This window comes from Bombina bombina, chromosome 1 (assembly GCF_027579735.1).
Source record: "Bombina bombina isolate aBomBom1 chromosome 1, aBomBom1.pri, whole genome shotgun sequence".
NCBI lineage: Eukaryota > Metazoa > Chordata > Amphibia > Anura > Bombinatoridae > Bombina > Bombina bombina.
In genome coordinates this window covers 138,780,851-138,800,208 of record NC_069499.1, presented here as the reverse complement: position 1 = coordinate 138,800,208, position 19,358 = coordinate 138,780,851, and the positions used below count along the sequence as shown (strand labels likewise).

General features: G+C 38.4%; 1 protein-coding gene across 10 annotated transcripts in view; it reads right to left on the bottom strand.

Annotated features, from left to right (window-relative positions):
• The window catches only part of TRIM9 (tripartite motif containing 9), a 390,783-nt gene that overhangs the window by 91,005 nt on the left and 280,420 nt on the right, over positions 1-19,358 (bottom strand). For 7 of the 10 annotated variants that reach the window (XM_053697627.1, XM_053697625.1, XM_053697629.1 and 4 more), the window contains one exon: positions 2,086-2,224. The exons of the other annotated variants lie outside the window; for them this stretch is intronic. In XM_053697627.1, the coding sequence (XP_053553602.1) occupies positions 2,086-2,224 (139 nt within the window). The remainder of the gene's footprint in view (positions 1-2,085; positions 2,225-19,358) is intronic. 10 annotated transcript variants of the gene reach the window in all.

Below are 19,358 nucleotides of genomic sequence, written 5' to 3'. Positions count from 1 at the left end.
GCAGCAAACCCCAAAAGAGCGGAGCTCTGGGACAAAGGGCCACTGTAGCGACCTAGGTTAAAGGGCACCGGCAATCCTGGCTGATGCGGCCAATCAGTAGTTCCAGGGGCCCGGCCGGCTGAAGGGGGAAGTGGCGGTCAGCGAACAGCTCTTTTAAGAAGACATTTAATACATAAAACAATGGGAACAGAAGGTCTGGGGAATCGCGGTTGCTTGAGGAGCCCAAAACCACAGAGAGATAGCAGGGGTGAGGTCATAGGGGGGTAAGGGATCAATCCCTGCAGCCCAGTATCCATGACAGTTATGATCATTAAATAGTCACTTAAAGAGACCTTAAACTCATAACACATTACATTTAAATGCAAAAGGTTTAATTATGTACAGTAAAAAAAAATTCTAATGCACTTTGATGATTTATCTAAAATGTGCTGTTTTTCCATTTCCCCCAGAGAGGCTGAGTGTATTCTGTGAGCTAAAAAACTCTGATCTCCTACACAATGCACAGTGATTGTTTGATATATATGAAGGCACTTCTTTATATATGTCTAAAATTGACCTTTTGTATGCAGAGTACTGCAATGCAGTAATTGACTTCTGATTAAAAAAATAACAAAACAAAAAAAACGACTTTACGGTCCCTTTATTGTGCAATTTTATTATTTAAATATTTTTTTTTATAAAACCAAAAAAGGTGATCTGAAATCATGTAATTCTATTAGATCAAGCAAGTAACGGTCATGACTGGTAGGACAAAATAAAAAATGGGTCGAGCTATGGATAGTGGATTCCACAAAATAAAGTGACTGGTTTCATATATAAGTTTTCACTACATATTTTACAATGTATAACAACATTTAATGGAAATACACAGTACAGAAAATTGACAATTCAATTGATTTTTCTACACAGAAAACAAACAAAACAATTAATGCACATAACAGAGAAGGTAACACACAGTTGCTGAAGTTAATAACCAAAAAGAAATATAACCTTAGTGCCTGTTTTGCTCGATAACAATAGCCTAACTGTGTTTAAATTAATTTTAAAAACATATTGTGTGTAGCATTAAAAATAAAGAATATTTACAAAACTCTGGTTTTGATAGATAGATGCAAATATTGGCTAGGAATTAAAAATGACAAAATTATTTATGTGATTGGTTACATTGTACAATATGCAGTTTTACTGCACAATAATTAATATACTGTCCTGCATAAAAAAGGAATATTGTTTAAGGAGAATTTTAGAATCAAATTTAAGCTGTGAGGTATATTCTATTCTTGTTGGAAAGCATATATTAACACCATTTTTCTAAACTTTGAAGGGACATTGTACTCAAAAACATCTGTCATGCATATGAAAGAGCAACTATTATGCACATTAAATCTATATTTCAATATTTAAAGGGTTAAAGGGACAATGAGCTCAGGCAATACGAGTGCATTGTATTGCACGCAGCTGCCCACCCTTTTAGATAGGCTGGGCTCTCTCCCACCCTGTCCCTTGTATTTTGATTTCTGCTAATGTCTCTTGTTTACATATCTTTTCTATATAGAGCACTGAATTATTCATATTTTCAGTATAGGTGGTGCTCTTTCCTGGCAAAAGCAGCTAATTTAAATGACAATTTTAAAGTCAATGAACTCTTTGTAAACAATTTAATACACCCCAGAAGCTAAAATGGATCACTGGAAACACATTAAGGGAGAGAAAATTTCACAGTACACTGTCTCTTTAACTCTAGCCAAAATTAAGTAGAAAAGTATTTTTTTATACATATATTTAAAACATAACACTATCTGTACATTCATCAGCAGTTGATATATGGCCATAATAAAGACACAAACACCTCTCAACATGCTTGTAATATACACACACACATATATATAAGTGGTATCATTTAACCAAACTAAAAATACTGATATTGAAATCATGTTTGTGTCTCCTATAAATATATATATATATATATATATATATACACGCCCATATATATTAATAACTACATTTACTAATAGTTTCCTTGATCACAATGTATCATCATATAAAAGTCATTGACCTATAAATGGCTAGCTGCATTGGCCTTACCTTCAGATGTCTGCAGGACCAGCGTCTTACTGTACTGGCTAACCCCAGCCTTGTTAAAGGCTTTGACTCGAGCATTATAAGTGCTATTAAAATGAAGCCCATCCACTGTACACATTGTCTCTTTCCCAACAAACACTTCCTGTAGAAGAAAAAAGGTGCTTATGAGCTTGTGGACATCTGAAGGGTCATAAAAGTGTAAAACGAAAATATTCTATATGCTGTCATATTACTATGTGTTTAACCCCCTATAAAAATATTAAACACATAGTTTAAATCAGCAGCAGAGCAGCAATGCACTACTGGAAGATAGCTGAAAATACAGAGTGAGCCAAAGACAAGTATCATGTGTGTGCAGCCACCAATTACCAGCTAGTTCTCAGTAATGCTTTGTTGCTCCTGAGCATATTTAGGTATGTTTTTCTTCAAAGGATCCCAAGAGAATGATTAACATAATTAAACAGAAACCTCTCTAGGAACTGCAAGTTCTATCTGAGCCACTAAAGTTTAATTTTGACTTTTATGTTCCTTTAAGGGACAGATACTTTTGTTTTATTTTTTAGCAAGTTTAATCTATTTTTTTTTTTTAATGTTTAAACTTTATTCAAGCCGTGGTGGGGGGGTAACATGGTTTATAACAATATCTATAGGGATCCCACAGCATTTCAGTTTAATGTAATGGGAGACAGTGTAATTTAAACAATGTATTTTATTAGATAATAAAATTAGATAATAGAAGTAATATGGTAAGTCGTTTAAAATTGTATGCTCTATCTAAATCATGAAAGAAAAAGTGGTTTTCAAGTCCCTTTAATAGAAAAGGGAACAATCAAAACATCACATTTATTTTGAAGTTGAATAGGAAATAGTTCAGAATCTATAAAGATTATACAATAATGAGCCCAATCTAGAATAACTGTGTCCAAATTATGTAATTAAGAATTTGAATATATCAATATTGAAGGATGAATTCAATGTAATTATTTTTTAAAACATTAATTAAGATATTAACTTTTGTTGAAGCCAAACTTTATGTTGCATCTTGACGGAAAAAAAATCCAGGGGACTTTTTTTTATACTTTATGCACCCTTGTCTTTGTCGATACCATTAAAAATAATATCATGTATGACATTTATATAAACTGATAACATAATATATATTTTAAGTGACATCATACAACATATGACATCACACAAACATGTGGATCTCATTATGACTTATGAAGATGTATATTTGGACAGTAAAAAACAGAACTATACCGGATGAAGTTAATATTAGAAAAGTGTTTAAGCAGAGCGCTGGTTTATAAACAGGATACCACACAACTTACAAGTAAGAAAAGATCCTTCTATCTTTTCAAAAATGTAGTAAGAATTATGGTGATAGTAAGTGCGCTAAAAGAAAGCTAAAGGTATCCAATATTATCCGGTATTAAAAAGATATGTATAAAAGTGGAAAGTGTGATAAATGTGTATAATTCACAGTCAAAAATAAAAAAGGGGGTGTGAGGGGAAAAAAAGGGGTCTATGCAAAAAAATGACAGTGTCCGCAAAAAATAAGTGATATTGTATCTTGGGAAGAACTAATATAATCTTCTAATCATGATGTGCTAAAAATTCAAAATATGTAACAATAAGTGATGTGTCTATATATTGGTGTAATAATATCAAACTTTAGATAGTGTATGTGGGAAAAAAAACAATACGTTAAATTGTAACGAAAAAACTATAATATCCAAAAAATTATAATATCCAAAAAATTATGCAGCCTAAATCATATATCAAAAATATTTATTTATACACACTCACAAGCAAATAGAAGGGGACGTCTCCCCTAATAAAAAAGTAATAAAAACAGATTTAAGCAAGTAGAAATTCAATTCTAAAAAAGCAGACTTTGCTGAGAAAATGTGTTAAAAAATCCACAATATTGTGCAGAGAGAGACAGTTCCTTATAGCATCCGAACCTTTCGTTGTTGCTTTATAGGTAGATTTTACTGACCAAGTTCAGGATTTAGAAAAAGTGTAGGCTCCTTATAGTACTATACAGTCATTCAACTTTATTGGACTTATTGCTTTAGGATACTTTCTACTTACTTCACCACCCGTGTGGCAACGATATCACCTGTACAGCTCCAAGTATCCAAACTGAGTCAGTGCGCCGCGTGTATCTCGGCGTCTGACGTCATCGGCAAACTTCAGCCGCTGTCACCGTAATAGTTGGCTTTTCTGGATATTATAATCCTAGGTGGTTTTGGAGATAATCACTTCTTGTATTTCCAACAGAGATAGTTCCCTGCACTTAGTGCTAATTGCACGCAGGAAAAAGATGGATGTTGAGAAATGTAAATAGCCCGGGTTAAAGTTGAAAAAATCCTTAAATATAGAATGTCCTCATTCAAGTAGTAATGTCAGATAACACAGCCACTCAGATCAACGCGTTTCGCTCGCCAGGGAGCTTTTTCAAGATAGATGTGACTGGTCTGGTGTGTCCTTATAAAGGTGTCAGAAAACCCTCATTGGTAGTTTTTTCATTGAAATTTAAGGTGGAATCATAGGAATACTATGTATCTGTATATGTCCCATCTGATTAAGGTGGAATAGTCTCTTCATGCTCATTCTCAGCTTAAAAAGGAATTTCTTTTTTTAGCTTAATATCTTGTTTACTGAAAAGGCTACTATATAAGTACTGCTGCAATATTCATATTATTCTAAAAAGAATAACATTCATAAAACGTAATATTCATAAAAAATTTTATATTCATAAAATTTATATTCATAAAATTTATCTGATATTTAAAAATAATAATCAATCTTCATAAAATACATAAAATTCATAAAATATTTTTATAACATATATTAATAAAAATGGCCCTAAAACTTGTGACAGGAGAAATCTATATGTACATCCTACAATACTGAAAATTCCAAAAGGGATTTTATCGATTTGATTATGGCCATAAAACTTAAGCAGTATAAAAGTTACAATTTAAAATCACCATTAGTCCAACAAAAAGGGGGAGAGATCTAATTCTGAGTTTAAACCTCTTGGGTACAGAGTATCGTATTTGTAAATTAGCTCTGCTTCTTTTATCAGTAATTTCTTCTCTATACTGCCACCTCTCCAATGATTGTGTACTTTTTGTACACCCCAATATTTTAAATCTTTAGTGTTACCTTTATGGACTGATTTAAAGTGTTTGTATAGATGAGTATCATCTCTACCATTTTTTATATTGCCAATATGCTCTCTTATTCGGTCCCTAATCATTCTTTTGGTTTCCCCAAAGTAAAAAAGGTTGCAAGTGCACTTAAGAATATAAATTATATTTTTATTGGTACATCTTATGGTATCTTTAATTATGAGGGGTTTCTCTGTATTACTAAATCTAATATTTTTTAATTTGTTACTGTGGCCACATGCCTTACATGAGTAGCATGGAAAAAAACCATTAATACTTTTCCCAGTTAAATCTTTTTGTTTTAGTATATTTTTCTTTTTTGTTTTAAGTTCACTAGGTGCCAAAATTGTTTTAAGGTTCGCTGCCTTTTTGAAAATAAATTTGGGGTTGTCAATGATTTTCGTCCCTAACAGATCATCTTCTTTTATTAAGTGCCAATGTTTTTTTATTATCCTTTTGATGACATTCAGGTCAGCACTATAATCTGTTATAAAAGGGACCATGATCTTATTACTGGTCTCTTTTTGTTTCTCTTTATAGGTCAGAAGGGACTCTCTGTCTGTGTTCTTGGCTCTCTCTATGGCTTTATCTGTAATATCATCTTTATAACCTCTCACCTTGAATCTTTCTAATAGGATTTCAGATTGCTGTTCGAAATCTGTCATCCTAGAGCAGTTCTTTCTAATACGTAAGAATTAGTTTTTTCGTTACAATTTAACGTATTGTTTTTTTTCCCACATACACTATCTAAAGTTTGATATTATTACACCAATATATAGACACATCACTTATTGTTACATATTTTGAATTTTTAGCACATCATGATTAGAAGATTATATTAGTTCTTCCCAAGATACAATATCACTTATTTTTTGCGGACACTGTCATTTTTTTGCATAGACCCCTTTTTTTCCCCTCACACCCCCTTTTTTATTTTTGACTGTGAATTATACACATTTATCACACTTTCCACTTTTATACATATCTTTTTAATACCGGATAATATTGGATACCTTTAGCTTTCTTTTAGCGCACTTACTATCACCATAATTCTATACCGGATGAAGGTTACTTATTTTCTTTCATACAAAGACCAAGCGCTGGAATGCTTCAATGCTTCTACACAATTAGCAAAGCATTTGGTTCAATTTAATTCAATTAACAATGATATTTACCAATGTTAAAGCAGAGAAATTTGTACATTTGAAAGGATGCCATTTATTTCACTTTCAGAGTTGAGAAAAGGGCATGAAATGTTTCACAAAATTAGCTGTAATGAGGCAAAAATACAGATCTTGTGTTAAAGGGATAAAGAAAACGATTTTTCAGTGCATGGCCATGTAAGTTTTTGCAGTAGTAAAAAATAAATTAAAAAAAATACCCTTTTATGAACTTAAACTCCTCCAACTGGCCTTATGCACAATGCACATGTCAGCCAATCAGAGTAGCTGCTGAAATATACTCTTAAACAGTGCACTGGGCCAGCCTGATACTCGACGGTACAAGTGCACCTCTACTGAGGGAAGCAACAGCCTTAAGTGATGGATCAGAACCATGAAATAATAGTATTTATCAAAGTTTACCGATGTGAGGCAAAAAAAAAAAAAGAATTAAACAGTTAATTCTAATGTGTGTATGTGAGATCTTTAAACAGCCAATAGGATTTCAGTAACTCTCATCCTATTGGCTGATTTGAATTTGAAGAATCAAATCAGCCAATAGGAATCTTTAATCGCGTACCTTGAATTCACTTTTCAGTGTACGGCGGCAATCGTACAAAGAGAATCATCCACACTCCATGGTTCCGCGGTCGCCGGTCTTCAGTTCCAGGGTCACCGGTCTTCAGCTCCAGGGTCGCCAGTCTTCAATTCCAGGGTCTCCGGTCTTCAGCTCCGCGGTCATCGGTCTTCAGCTCCGCCCTCCGCTGTGCGCCGGATGTTCCTGGAAGAAGAAAGAAGGTCGCCGCTTGGAAGAAGACTTCACTGCCTGGAACAGGACCTTCTCCACCGGACTTCAGGAACGGTGAGTACCAACCTGAGGGTTAGACTTTTTTTAAGGTTTTTTTTTTTTGGGGGGGGGGGGGGTTGTTTTATTTAGATTAGGGATGGGCAGTAAAATAGCTAAATGCCCTTTTCAGTGCAATGGGTAGTTTAGGTTTTTTAGTGTTAGGTTCTTTTATTTTGGGGGGTTTGGTGGGTGGGTTTTTTTTACTGTTAGAAGGGACTTAGACTTTTTTTTCTGCAAAAGAGCTGTTTATCTTAGGGCAATGCCCAGCAAAAAGCCCTTTTAAGGGCTACTGGCAGTTTATTCTTAGATTAGGCAGTGTTTTTATTTAGTGGGGGGGGGGGGCTTTTTATTTTCATAGGGATTAGGTTTAATTTTGTAAACTTTGGTAACTTGCTTTTTTATTTTCTGTAATATAATTTTTTTTTAATTTTCTGTAATTTTAGCTTAATTAAAACTTAGGTTTAATATTATAATTTTTGGGGGTTAGACTTAGTTTCGGTCACCACAATAGACTGCCCTCTGGGCAGGCTTTCCCACTAGTGCAAGAATAATATATATACAGGGAGTGCAGAATTATTAGGCAAATGAGTATTTTGACCACATCATCCTCTTTATGCATGTTGTCTTACTCCAAGCTGTATAGGCTCGAAAGCCTACTACCAATTAAGCATATTAGGTGATGTGCATCTCTGTAATGAGAAGGGGTGTGGTCTAATGACATCAACACCCTATATCAGGTGTGCATAATTATTAGGCAACTTCCTTTCCTTTGGCAAAATGGGTCAAAAGAAGGACTTGACAGGCTCAGAAAAGTCAAAAATAGTGAGATATCTTGCAGAGGGATGCAGCACTCTTAAAATTGCAAAGCTTCTGAAGCGTGATCATCGAACAATCAAGCGTTTCATTCAAGATAGTCAACAGGGTCGCAAGAAGCGTGTGGAAAAACCAAGGCGCAAAATAACTGCCCATGAACTGAGAAAAGTCAAGCGTGCAGCTGCCAAGATGCCACTTGCCACCAGTTTGGCCATATTTCAGAGCTGCAACATCACTGGAGTGCCCAAAAGCACAAGGTGTGCAATACTCAGAGACATGGCCAAGGTAAGAAAGGCTGAAAGACGACCACCACTGAACAAGACACACAAGCTGAAACGTCAAGACTGGGCCAAGAAATATCTCAAGACTGATTTTTCTAAGGTTTTATGGACTGATGAAATGAGAGTGAGTCTTGATGGGCCAGATGGATGGGCCCGTGGCTGGATTGGTAAAGGGCAGAGAGCTCCAGTCCGACTCAGACGCCAGCAAGGTGGAGGTGGAGTACTGGTTTGGGCTGGTATCATAAAAGATGAGCTTGTGGGGCCTTTTCGGGTTGAGGATGGAGTCAAGCTCAACTCCCAGTCCTACTGCCAGTTTCTGGAAGACACCTTCTTCAAGCAGTGGTACAGGAAGAAGTCTGCATCCTTCAAGAAAAACATGATTTTCATGCAGGACAATGCTCCATCACACACGTCCAAGTACTCCACAGCGTGGCTGGCAAGAAAGGGTATAAAAGAAGAAAATCTAATGACATGGCCTCCTTGTTCACCTGATCTGAACCCCATTGAGAACCTGTGGTCCATCATCAAATGTGAGATTTACAAGGAGGGAAAACAGTACACCTCTCTGAACAGTGTCTGGGAGGCTGTGGTTGCTGCTGCACGCAATGTTGATGGTGAACAGATCAAAACACTGACAGAATCCATGGATGGCAGGCTTTTGAGTGTCCTTGCTATATTGGTCACTGATTTGTTTTTGTTTTGTTTTTGAATGTCAGAAATGTATATTTGTGAATGTTGAGATGTTATATTGGTTTCACTGGTAAAAATAAATAATTGAAATGGGTATATATTTGTTTTTTGTTATGTTGCTAATAATTATGCATAGTAATAGTCACCTGCACACACAGATATCCCCCTAAAATAGCTATAACTAAAAACAAACTAAAAACTACTTCCAAAACTATTCAGCTTTGATATTAATGAGTTTTTTGGGTTCATTGAGAACATGGTTGTTGTTCAATAATAAAATTAATCCTCAAAAATACAACTTGCCTAATAATTCTGCACTCCCTGTATATATATATATATATATATATATATATATATATATATATATACTCTCATAATAGGAACATCATTTTTACAAGAAAAACAAAAGAATCTGAAATACATTTTTTTTGTTTAAACAATTTTTATTGAAGTCATAAACAAGTATAACATAAGAGATATGTCCCAAAATAATGACAGATAAGGGGGAATACAGTGCAATTTCAGAGATATTGCCAAGTCCACTGATACAGGTTATGTCTACCTACATTACATTTGTGAGATTAAAGAGAGGTACGCATAGGCAGTTATTATCAAAGTGATGAGGTCATATTTGGCTGGAGAAATGGAAGAGCAATGAGGTCAACTAGGCAACGGAAACATGCAGAAGGGACATTATGAACCCATTTATCTAAAGTGTTCACCAGGAATTTGGGCTATCTATAGTGAGACTTCAGTTTTGTAATATAATATCATATAAAGGATAAAAATGGCCCCACATTGCCGTAGGAGATATAGAATAGGTTATCTATTCGAGTAGGATTAGGACAAGGGGGGGGGGGGGACAAGGGGGGGGGAAGGGAAATTCAGCGGGCGAGAGCCGCTCTAAATGAGGTGAGAGGGAGCGTAGGAGGGCGGAGCAATAAAACGGGTGGGTTAGCAACTAAAGTTTAATGTGAAGTAGATAGAGGGCTGGTACACTGACATTTAGAATCTAAAATTAAATCTACAGGGTGATTTTATAAAATCTAGGTGTGGACTTCAATAATTAAAGGAGGATCTATAGAAACCTATAGCCTAATGGGAGGGTGTCCTCATCTTATTTATAAGAATCAGAGAATTAATGTGTTGCTTGGGACAATATACAATTCGGAGTAGAGGGCTGATAAGTAAAGCTTGAGGGAGAACCACAGGAAAAGATAAAAAAAAGAAATTGAAAAGAAGAGAACAAAGACAAATTGAAGAGAACACTTTGTACAGGGGATATGGCAAGTAATATTGGAAAATTTACTCAATTGCACATGACTAATTACTGTGGGCTTGGGTAGTTCCGCTTTGTATAATTGATACTCAGCTGGCTTGCAGTTAGATCACCCTAAATAAATTGTTAAAGGAAGTGTCCCAGTTATATATATAACTTACAAGAATTGGAAAGGACACCCAGTACTAATAGAGTACCTAGCAGTATTAGTATATATGGTTGTATGAAAGGGAGTAACCATACAACAAGCGCATAAGGATTACAGTATACAATATAAACCATTGTCAAAATGGATCAGATTGTAGTAAGGGAGATTCAATTGGCAGACACAATAAGTACATTAGGTAGGACTAGGATATGCAAACCCAGAAATATCCCATATTAGTTATCAGTAAGTTACTATCTGGGCAGTAATAGGAGCTTTGGAGCGTGTGCAAAAGGATAGGTACAAAGATATGTAGAAACATATTCATAACTAGAAAACGAAGAAAAGTACCTTATACAAAATAAACATATAAGTAGTCTGCAGATCCAGTGAAATATGAGGTTAAAACAGGGTACCATTTATGCTAGTACAAGATGTCCTCAACTGGAGGGTAACCAAATACCTCATAATGAACAGTTAATAGTGGAGAGAAAGTCAGCCGACCCCTCTCTTTAGTGACTGAGCAGAGGGGTAAATACAGCAGTGAAAGGGGCCAGACAGGTTGTGGGGCAGCCATGTGTCAGGCAGGGTCACCTGGCCGTAAAGCAGTCAGAGATGTAAAGGGAGATACAGTCCGTGTTTTGTAGACGTCAAAGCGTCCGCTCTTCTTATGTTACCCTGAGCGTTTCTTCGCTCCCTCTGCTCATCAGGAGCCCATTCCATGTTCCTCCCTTCACAAGTCTGAATCTCCTCCCGCACTCGGTGGTTGGCTGCTCCAACACAGGTTACGGTTGGAAGGAACTCCAAATACAAGGCTGGAGGTATAATGGAGGTATAGGGTCTGAGCTGGATACGGGGAGGCACCGATTCTCCAGTGAGAGAAATAGTTCTCTGCTGCAACGATAGTTCCCTTATCTCTAGTGTGGGATCTGTCTGAGGAATGGCATAGAAGACTCTGGTGATAGTCATTTCGTGTGACTGGACGTCCTCCTCGGTATCCGCCATGTTGATTGCGCCATGAGGTCTCTCTTCTCTACTGGCCTTCACTATATTAGTGAGATCTTCAAAGCCCCTGCCCATCCGGAATTCTAGACCCTCTAATAATGCTCGCACCTCTCTAGCAAAGTCCTTCTCCATGTGTAGGTGATAGGGATAGTATCTGCTCAAGAATTGCTTCACCCTTTAGTAGATTACATGAAATGAATACCGCTCTGTCCAGTTAGCCTTTAAATCGGGAGAGGGGGGTAGATGATACTGTGAAGTAGGCCACAGCAGTCTGTCTTAGAAGACTCGAATCATGCCTTCCGCTCGATGCAGACACTTTAAACATGGTATCTCTGGAACCGGGATTGGCTCCTTGTGAAGTAGGGAGTGTTATAACGCCAAAAGCTGGATATATAATTAGGAAAAAAATGTTTTTTCAGGTTAGAGTCAGAGCTATGGAGTTATGCGTCCGGTCATGTCTGCGGCTTAGTCACGCCCCCCTGAAATACATTTTAAAGAGACAGTAAACTGCTGTGCACAACTACAAAGGAACAGTAACTACTCACTGTGTTATTGCGCGTCATCCTGTATCTGCAGCTCTTTTTAAATCACTTTTCCTGTTTTAATAGCTTAAAGGTGCCAGATACTGAAGCTCCACCTCTTTGCAATGGGGGCCGCCATCTTAGAGCTCAAGTATTCTCACAGTCAGTGACAGAAGCAGTGCACACTCACAGATCCATAATACTGGCCACATTTTTACAGCTGCATCAATTGCTTGGAGTTAGTGTACATGATAGATCATGTGAGCTTTACTTTTTTTTAAACAGTTTTACTAGTTCCACAAAATATATTTAAAAAAGCAGTCAGCTGCAAAGTGTACAGCTCCTGCTTTGTATCATGCCGTCTAATATGAAGCACTTTATACAGTTGACAAAAAGTTGACAACCAAATTGATATCTAAATGCACACTGCTACTGTCACAGGCTGTGAGAATACCAGAGCTCCAAGATGGCGGCGCCCAGTACAAAGAGGCGGAGCTTCAGTATCTGGCTTTTTAAATGATTAAAATAGGAAAACTGATTTGAAAAGAGCTGCAGGAACAGGATGACGTGCAATAACATAGTGAGTAGTTACTATTCTTTTGTAGTTGTGCACAGCAGTTTACTGTTCCTTTAATATTCCATCTCTCAGATGCAATTAAGAAAAAGATTACTTTAAAAAGAAATGAAACCCAAATGTTTGCTTTCATTATTCAGATAGAGCACACAATTTTAAACAACTTTTATCTTATTCGCGTTAGTATTTTTTCATGAAAGTATACCTAGGTAGGAACAGCAATGCACTACTGGGAGCTAGGTGCTAATTGGTGACTGCATATATATGCCTCTTCTCATTGGCTCTCTGGATATGTTCAGCTAGCTCCCAGTAGTGCATTGCTGTTCCTTCAACAGAGGATACCTAGATAATTACGCAAATTTGATAATAAAAGTAAATTGGAAAGTTGTTTAAAATTGTTTGTTTTATCTAAATCAATAAAGAACAATTTTGATACAACATGATTATGATGATTATCATTGATTATGAAAGAAAGAAGAAGTAAATTAAGCAGTGCTCCATAAAAGCTAAACAGACGTATGTTGTATACAATATGTTAAAAAGTACATAGAGTAGACTGTTTTAAAAAAAAAAAAAAAACATGAAAAATCAGTCAAAAGGAACAATTATGTTGTAAAACACTTCATGGCCATAATAATGTAGGTCAAAACAGACCCAACATCTGAAGTCCTATAAAACACAAGAAAATAGAGGAATTTTCCTGCAATAAGCCTGCTTCAACATTCCTCCTGAGCAACAGGCCTCGTTAATTAGCTACAAAATAATTATCCTAATTAGTGTCTCCAGGTAACTCTGTCAACTATAAAATGCAGAGTTTTCAAGATCATTGCTAAATAGGACTTGTATGCAGTGATTTAATTACGCATATATTAGCAGGGACTGTTAACATGATTTAATCTACAGATCTCAATGGATGCCTTGGCATGTAGCAAGTGAGAAGCTCTTGTCTAGTAAAAAGTAAATTTATGCTTACCTGATAAATTAATTTCTTCTATGATACGACGAGTCCACGTATTCATCCTTTACTTGTGGGATATTATCCTCCTGCTAACAGGAAGTGGCAAAGAGCACCACAGCAGAGCTGTCTATATAGCTCCTCCCTTGACTCCACCCCCCAGTCATTCGATCGAAGGTATAGGAAGAAAAAGGAGAAACTAAAAGGTGCAGAGGTGACTGAAGTTTGAAATAAAAAAATATAATCTGTCTTAAATTGACAGGGCGGGCCGTTGACTCGTTGTATCATAGAAGAAATTAATTTATCAGGTAAGCATAAATTTACTTTTCTTCTATAAGATACGACGAGTCCACGGATTCATCCTTTACTTGTGGGATACAATACCAAAGTTACAGGACACGGATGAACGGGAGGGACAAGACAGATGCCTAAACAGAAGGCACCACTGCTTGAAGAACTTTTCTCCCAAAAACAGCCTCCGAAGAAGCAAAAGTATCAAATTTGGAAAATTTGGAAAAGGTATGAAGTGAAGACCAAGTCACAGCCTTACAAATCTGTTCAACAGAAGCATCATTTTTAAAAGCCCATGAGGAAGCCACCGCTCTAGTAGAGTGAGCTGTAATCCTTTCAGGAGGCTGCTGTCCAGCACTCTCGTATGCCAAACGGATGATGCTTTTCAGCCAAAAAGAAAGAGAGGTAGCCGTAGCTTTTTGACCTCTACGTCTTCCAGAATAGACAACAGAAGATGTTTGACGAAAATCCTTGGTTGCTTGCAAGTAAAACTTCAAAGCACGAACCACGTCCAAGTTGTGTAACAGACGCTCCTTCTTAGAAGAAGGATTAGGACACAGAGAAGGAGCAACAATTTCCTGATTAATATTCTTATTAGTAACAACCTTAGGAAGGAAACTAGGTTTGGTACGCAAAACCACCTTATCAGAATGGAAAACAAGATAAGGCGAGTCGCATTGCAATGCAGATAGTTCAGAAACTCTTCGAGTCAAAGAGATAGCAACTAAAAACAGAACTTTCCATGATAGAAGCTTAATATCTATGGAATGCATAGGTTCAAATGGAACCCCTTGAAGAACTTTAAGGACTAAATCAAACTCCATGGCGGAGCAACAGGTTTAAACACAGGCTTAATTCTAACCAAAGCCTGACAAAACGACTGAATGTCTGGAACATCTGCCAGATGCTTGTGCAGTAAGATTGACAAATCAGATATCTGTCCCTTTAAGGAACTAGCTGATAACCCCTTCTCCAATCCTTCTTGGAGAAAGGACAAAATCCTAGGAATCCTGATCTTGCTCCATGAGTAGCCTTTGGATTTGCACCAATAAAGATATTTACGCCATATCTTATGATAAATTTTCCTAGTGACAGGCTTCCGAGCCTGAATCAAGGTATCTATGACCGACTCAGAGAATCCCCGCTTAGATAAAATCAAGCGTTCAATCTCCAGGCAGTCAGCCGCAGAGAAACTAGATTTGGATGCTGGAACGCACCTTGAATGAGAAGGTCCTGTCTCAGTGGCAGTGTCCACGTGGTAGAGATGACATTTCCACCAGGTCTGCATACCAAGTCCTGCGTGGCCACGCAGGTGCTATCAAAATCACTGAAGCCCTCTCCTGTTTGATTCTGGCAATCAGACGAAGAAGGAGAGGAAATGGTGGAAACACATAAGCCAGGTTGAACGACCAAGGTACTGCTAGAACATCTATCAGTACTGCTTGGGGATCCCTTGATCTGGACCCGTAACAAGGATGTTTGGCATTCTGACGAGATGCCATCAGATCCAATTATGGTGTGCCCCATTGATGAATCAATCATGCGAACACCTCCGGATGGAGCTCCCACTCCCCCGGATGAAAAGTCTGACGACTTAGAAAATCCGCTTCCCAGTTCTCCACACCTGGGATATAGATTGCTGATAGATGGCAAGAGTGAGTCTCTGCCCTTCGAATTATTTTGGAAACCTCTATCATCGCTAGAGAACTCTTTGTTCCCCCTTGATGATTGATGTATGCCACAGTCGTGATATTGTCCGACTGGAATCTTATGAATTTGGCCGAAGCCAGTTGAGGCCACGCCTGAAGCGCGTCGAATATCGCTCTCAGTTCTAGAATATTTATTGGAAGGAGAGCCTCCTCCTGAGTCCAGACTCCCTGTGCTTTCAGGGAATTCCAGACTGCACCCCAGCCCAATAAGCTGGCTTCCGTCGTCACTATGACCCATGCTGGCCTGCGGAAACACATTCCCTGGGACAGATGATCCTGTGACAACCACCAAAGAAGAGAGTCTCTGGTCTCTTGATCCAGATTTATCTGAGGAGATAAATTTGCATAGTCCCCATTCCACTGTCTGAGCATGCATAGTTGCAGTGGTCTGAGATGCAAGCTAGCAAACGGAACTATGTCCATTGCCGCTACCATTAGTCCAATTACCTCCATACACTGAGCCACTGACGGCCGGGGAATGGAATGAAGTGCTCGGCAAGTGGTTAAGATCTTTGATTTTCTGACCTCCGTCAGAAAATTTTTCATGTCTACCGAATCTATCAGAGTTCCCAGGAATGGAACTCTTGTGAGAGGGATAAGTGAACTTTTCTTTACGTTCACCTTCCACACGATGTCCGTGTGAGATTTGGCTAGCTGGTAAGTTGACGCCTAAATTAAGATATCGTCCAGATAAGGCGCCACTGCTATGCCCCGCGGTCTTAGAACTGCCAAAAGGGACCCTAGCACTTTTGTGAAAATTCTGGGAGCTGTGGCCAACCCGAAAGGAAGAGCCACAAACTGGTAATGCTTGTCCAGGAAGGCGAACCTGAGGAACTGGTGATGATCTTTGTGGATAGGAATGTGAAGATATGCATCCTTCAAATAATATATTGACCCTCCTGGATCATTGGTAAAATAGTCCGAATGGTCTCCATCTTGAAGGATGGGACTCTGAGAAATTTGTTTAGGATCTTGAGATCTAAAATCGGTCTGAAGGTTCCCTCCTTTCTGGGAACCACAAACAGATTGGAGTAAAACCCCTGCCCCTGTTCTGTTTTTGGAACTGGGCGGGTTACACCCATAGTATACAGGTCTTCTACACAGCGTAAGAACGCCTCTCTTTTTGTCTGGTTTACAGACAACCGTGAAAGATGAAATCTCCCTCTTTGAGGAGAATCTTTGAAGTCTAGAAGGTACCCATGGGTCACGATTTCTAAAGCCCAGGAATCCTGAACGTCTCTTGCCCAAGCCTGAGCAAAGAGAGAAAGTCTGCCCCCAACTAGATCCGGTCCCAGATCGGGGGCTGCCCCTTCATGCCGTCTTGGTGGCAGCAGCAGGCTTCTTGGCCTGTTTATCTTTATTCCAGGTCTGGTTAGGTCTCCAGACTGACTTGGATTGAGCAAAATTCCCCTCCTGCTTTGTGGCAGGGGAGGAGGAAGTGGGACCACCTTTGAAGTTTCGAAAGGAACGAAAATTATTTTGTTTGGTCCTCATCATATTTGTCTTATCCTGAGGAAGGGCATGTCCTTTTCCTCCAGTGATGTCGGAAATTATCTCCTTTAGTGCAGGCCCGAATAGGGTCTTACCCTTGAACGGAATAGCTAAAAGCTTAGATTTTGATGACACATCAGCAGACCAGGACTTAAGCCATAACGCTCTGCGCGCTAAAATGGCAAAACCTGAATTCTTTGCCGCTAATTTAGCCAGTTGAAAAGCGGCATCTGTAATAAAAGAATTAGCTATCTTAAGAGCCCTAATTCTATCCAGAATATCATCTAATGGGGTCTCTACCTTAAGAGCCTCCTCTAGAGCCTCAAACCAAAAAGCAGCTGCAGTAGTTACAGGAACAATGCTTTCTATAGGTTGCAGGAGAAAACCCTGATGAATAAATATTTTCTTTAGAAGACCCTCTAATTTTTTATCCATAGGATCTTTGAAAGCACAACTGTCCTCAATAGGTATAGTTGTATGCTTAGCTAGAGTAGAAATAGCTCCCTCCACCTTAGGGACCGTCTGCCACGAATCCCGAATGGTGTCAGATATGGGAAACATCTTCTTAAAAGTAGGAGGGGGAGAGAATGGAATGCCTGGTCTATCCCACTCCTTAGAAACAATGTCCGAAATCCTCTTAGGGACCGGAAAAACATTAGTGTAAGCAGGAATAGATATCTATCCATTTTACACAATTTCTCTGGTGGAATTGCAATAGGGTCACAATCATCCAGAGTCGCTAAAACCTCCCTGAGCAACAAGCGGAGGTGTTCTAGCTTAAACTTAAAAGCCGTCATATCTGAATCTGTTTGAGGGAACATCTTTCCTGAATCAGAAAGCTCTCCCTCAGACAGCAATTCCCTCACCCCCAACTCAGAACATTGTGAGGGTACATCAGAGATGGCTAATAAAGCGTCAGAGGGCTCAGCATTTACTCTCATACCGGATCTACTGCGCTTCCCCTGCAGCCCAGGCAGTTTAGATAATACCTCTGTGAGGGTAGTAGACATAACTGCGGCCATATCTTGCAGGGTGAAAGAATTAGACGCACTTTTACTTGGCGTCGCTTGTGCGGGCGTTAAAGGTTGTGACACTTGGGGAGAATTAGATGGCATAACCTGATTCTCTTCTGACTGAGAATCATCCTGCAACATACTTTTATCAGCTAAAATATGTTCTTTGCAATTTAAGGCCCTTTCAGTGCATGAGGGACACATTTTAAGTTGGGGTTCCACAATGGCTTCTAAACACATGGAACATTGGCTTTCCTCAATGTCAGACATGTTAAACAGGCTAGTAATGACCACAAACAGGCTTGAAAACACTTTATTTAGTGAAAAAATAACAATCTGAAAAAAACGGTACTGCGCCTTTAAGAGAAAAAAAAGCATACAATTTTTCCAAAACTGCTTTAAAACAATAAAATTATTCCAATTTTATGATAGAAGCATCCTAACTTAGCAGCTAAGTTTGCCCCACAAGGAAAGAAACACTTAACCCTTACCAGAAAAAACGGAAAATTAAATAACGTTTATTTCAAGAAAAAACACCCCTCTGGAAAACCGGGTTAAACCTTCGATTTGGCCCAATACAGCTCACAAAGGCCCACTGGAGTTGGAGCTTGCTGCTTGCCTGATAAAAACAACTGTGCAACTGAGGTGGGAAAATAGGCCCCGCCCATCTCACTCGATGTCTCACAGCCCAAAAGAACCGTACCAGAGCGGTCTAAAAACTAGCCATGTGGGTTCTATACCCAAAAATGAAGCCAAGTTTACCCTCTCATTAAAAACGTTATTTGTACTCCCAGTTATGAAAACGTTTGCCCACAAACATTCAAACCTCAGTGTCAACCATTTTTTCTTAGCCAATATATGCAAGCTCAGTAATACCCCTCTATACCTTAGGATTACTGCTTACCCTCTCCCTCATGGGGATACTGTCAGCCAATTCTGAAATAACACAGTCCATATGACTGAACATACCTCACTGCTTATAGCATGCTCTGGATCTTAGTAACAACTGCTAAGATCATCAGCCTCCAGGCAGAAGTCTTCATCCATCTGCTGCCTGAGGGAAAATAGTACACACCGGTACCATTTAAAATAAAAAATTCTTGCTTGAAGAAAATAAAAACTAACATTTTATCACCTCTTTCACTTTACCCTTCCTATCACTTAGAGTAGGCAAAGAGAATGACTGGGGGGGTGGAGTCAAGGGAGGAGCTATATAGACAGCTCTGCTGTGGTGCTCTTTGCCACTTCCTGTTAGCAGGAGGATAATATCCCACAAGTAAAGGATGAATCCATGGACTCGTCGTATCTTATAGAAGAAAT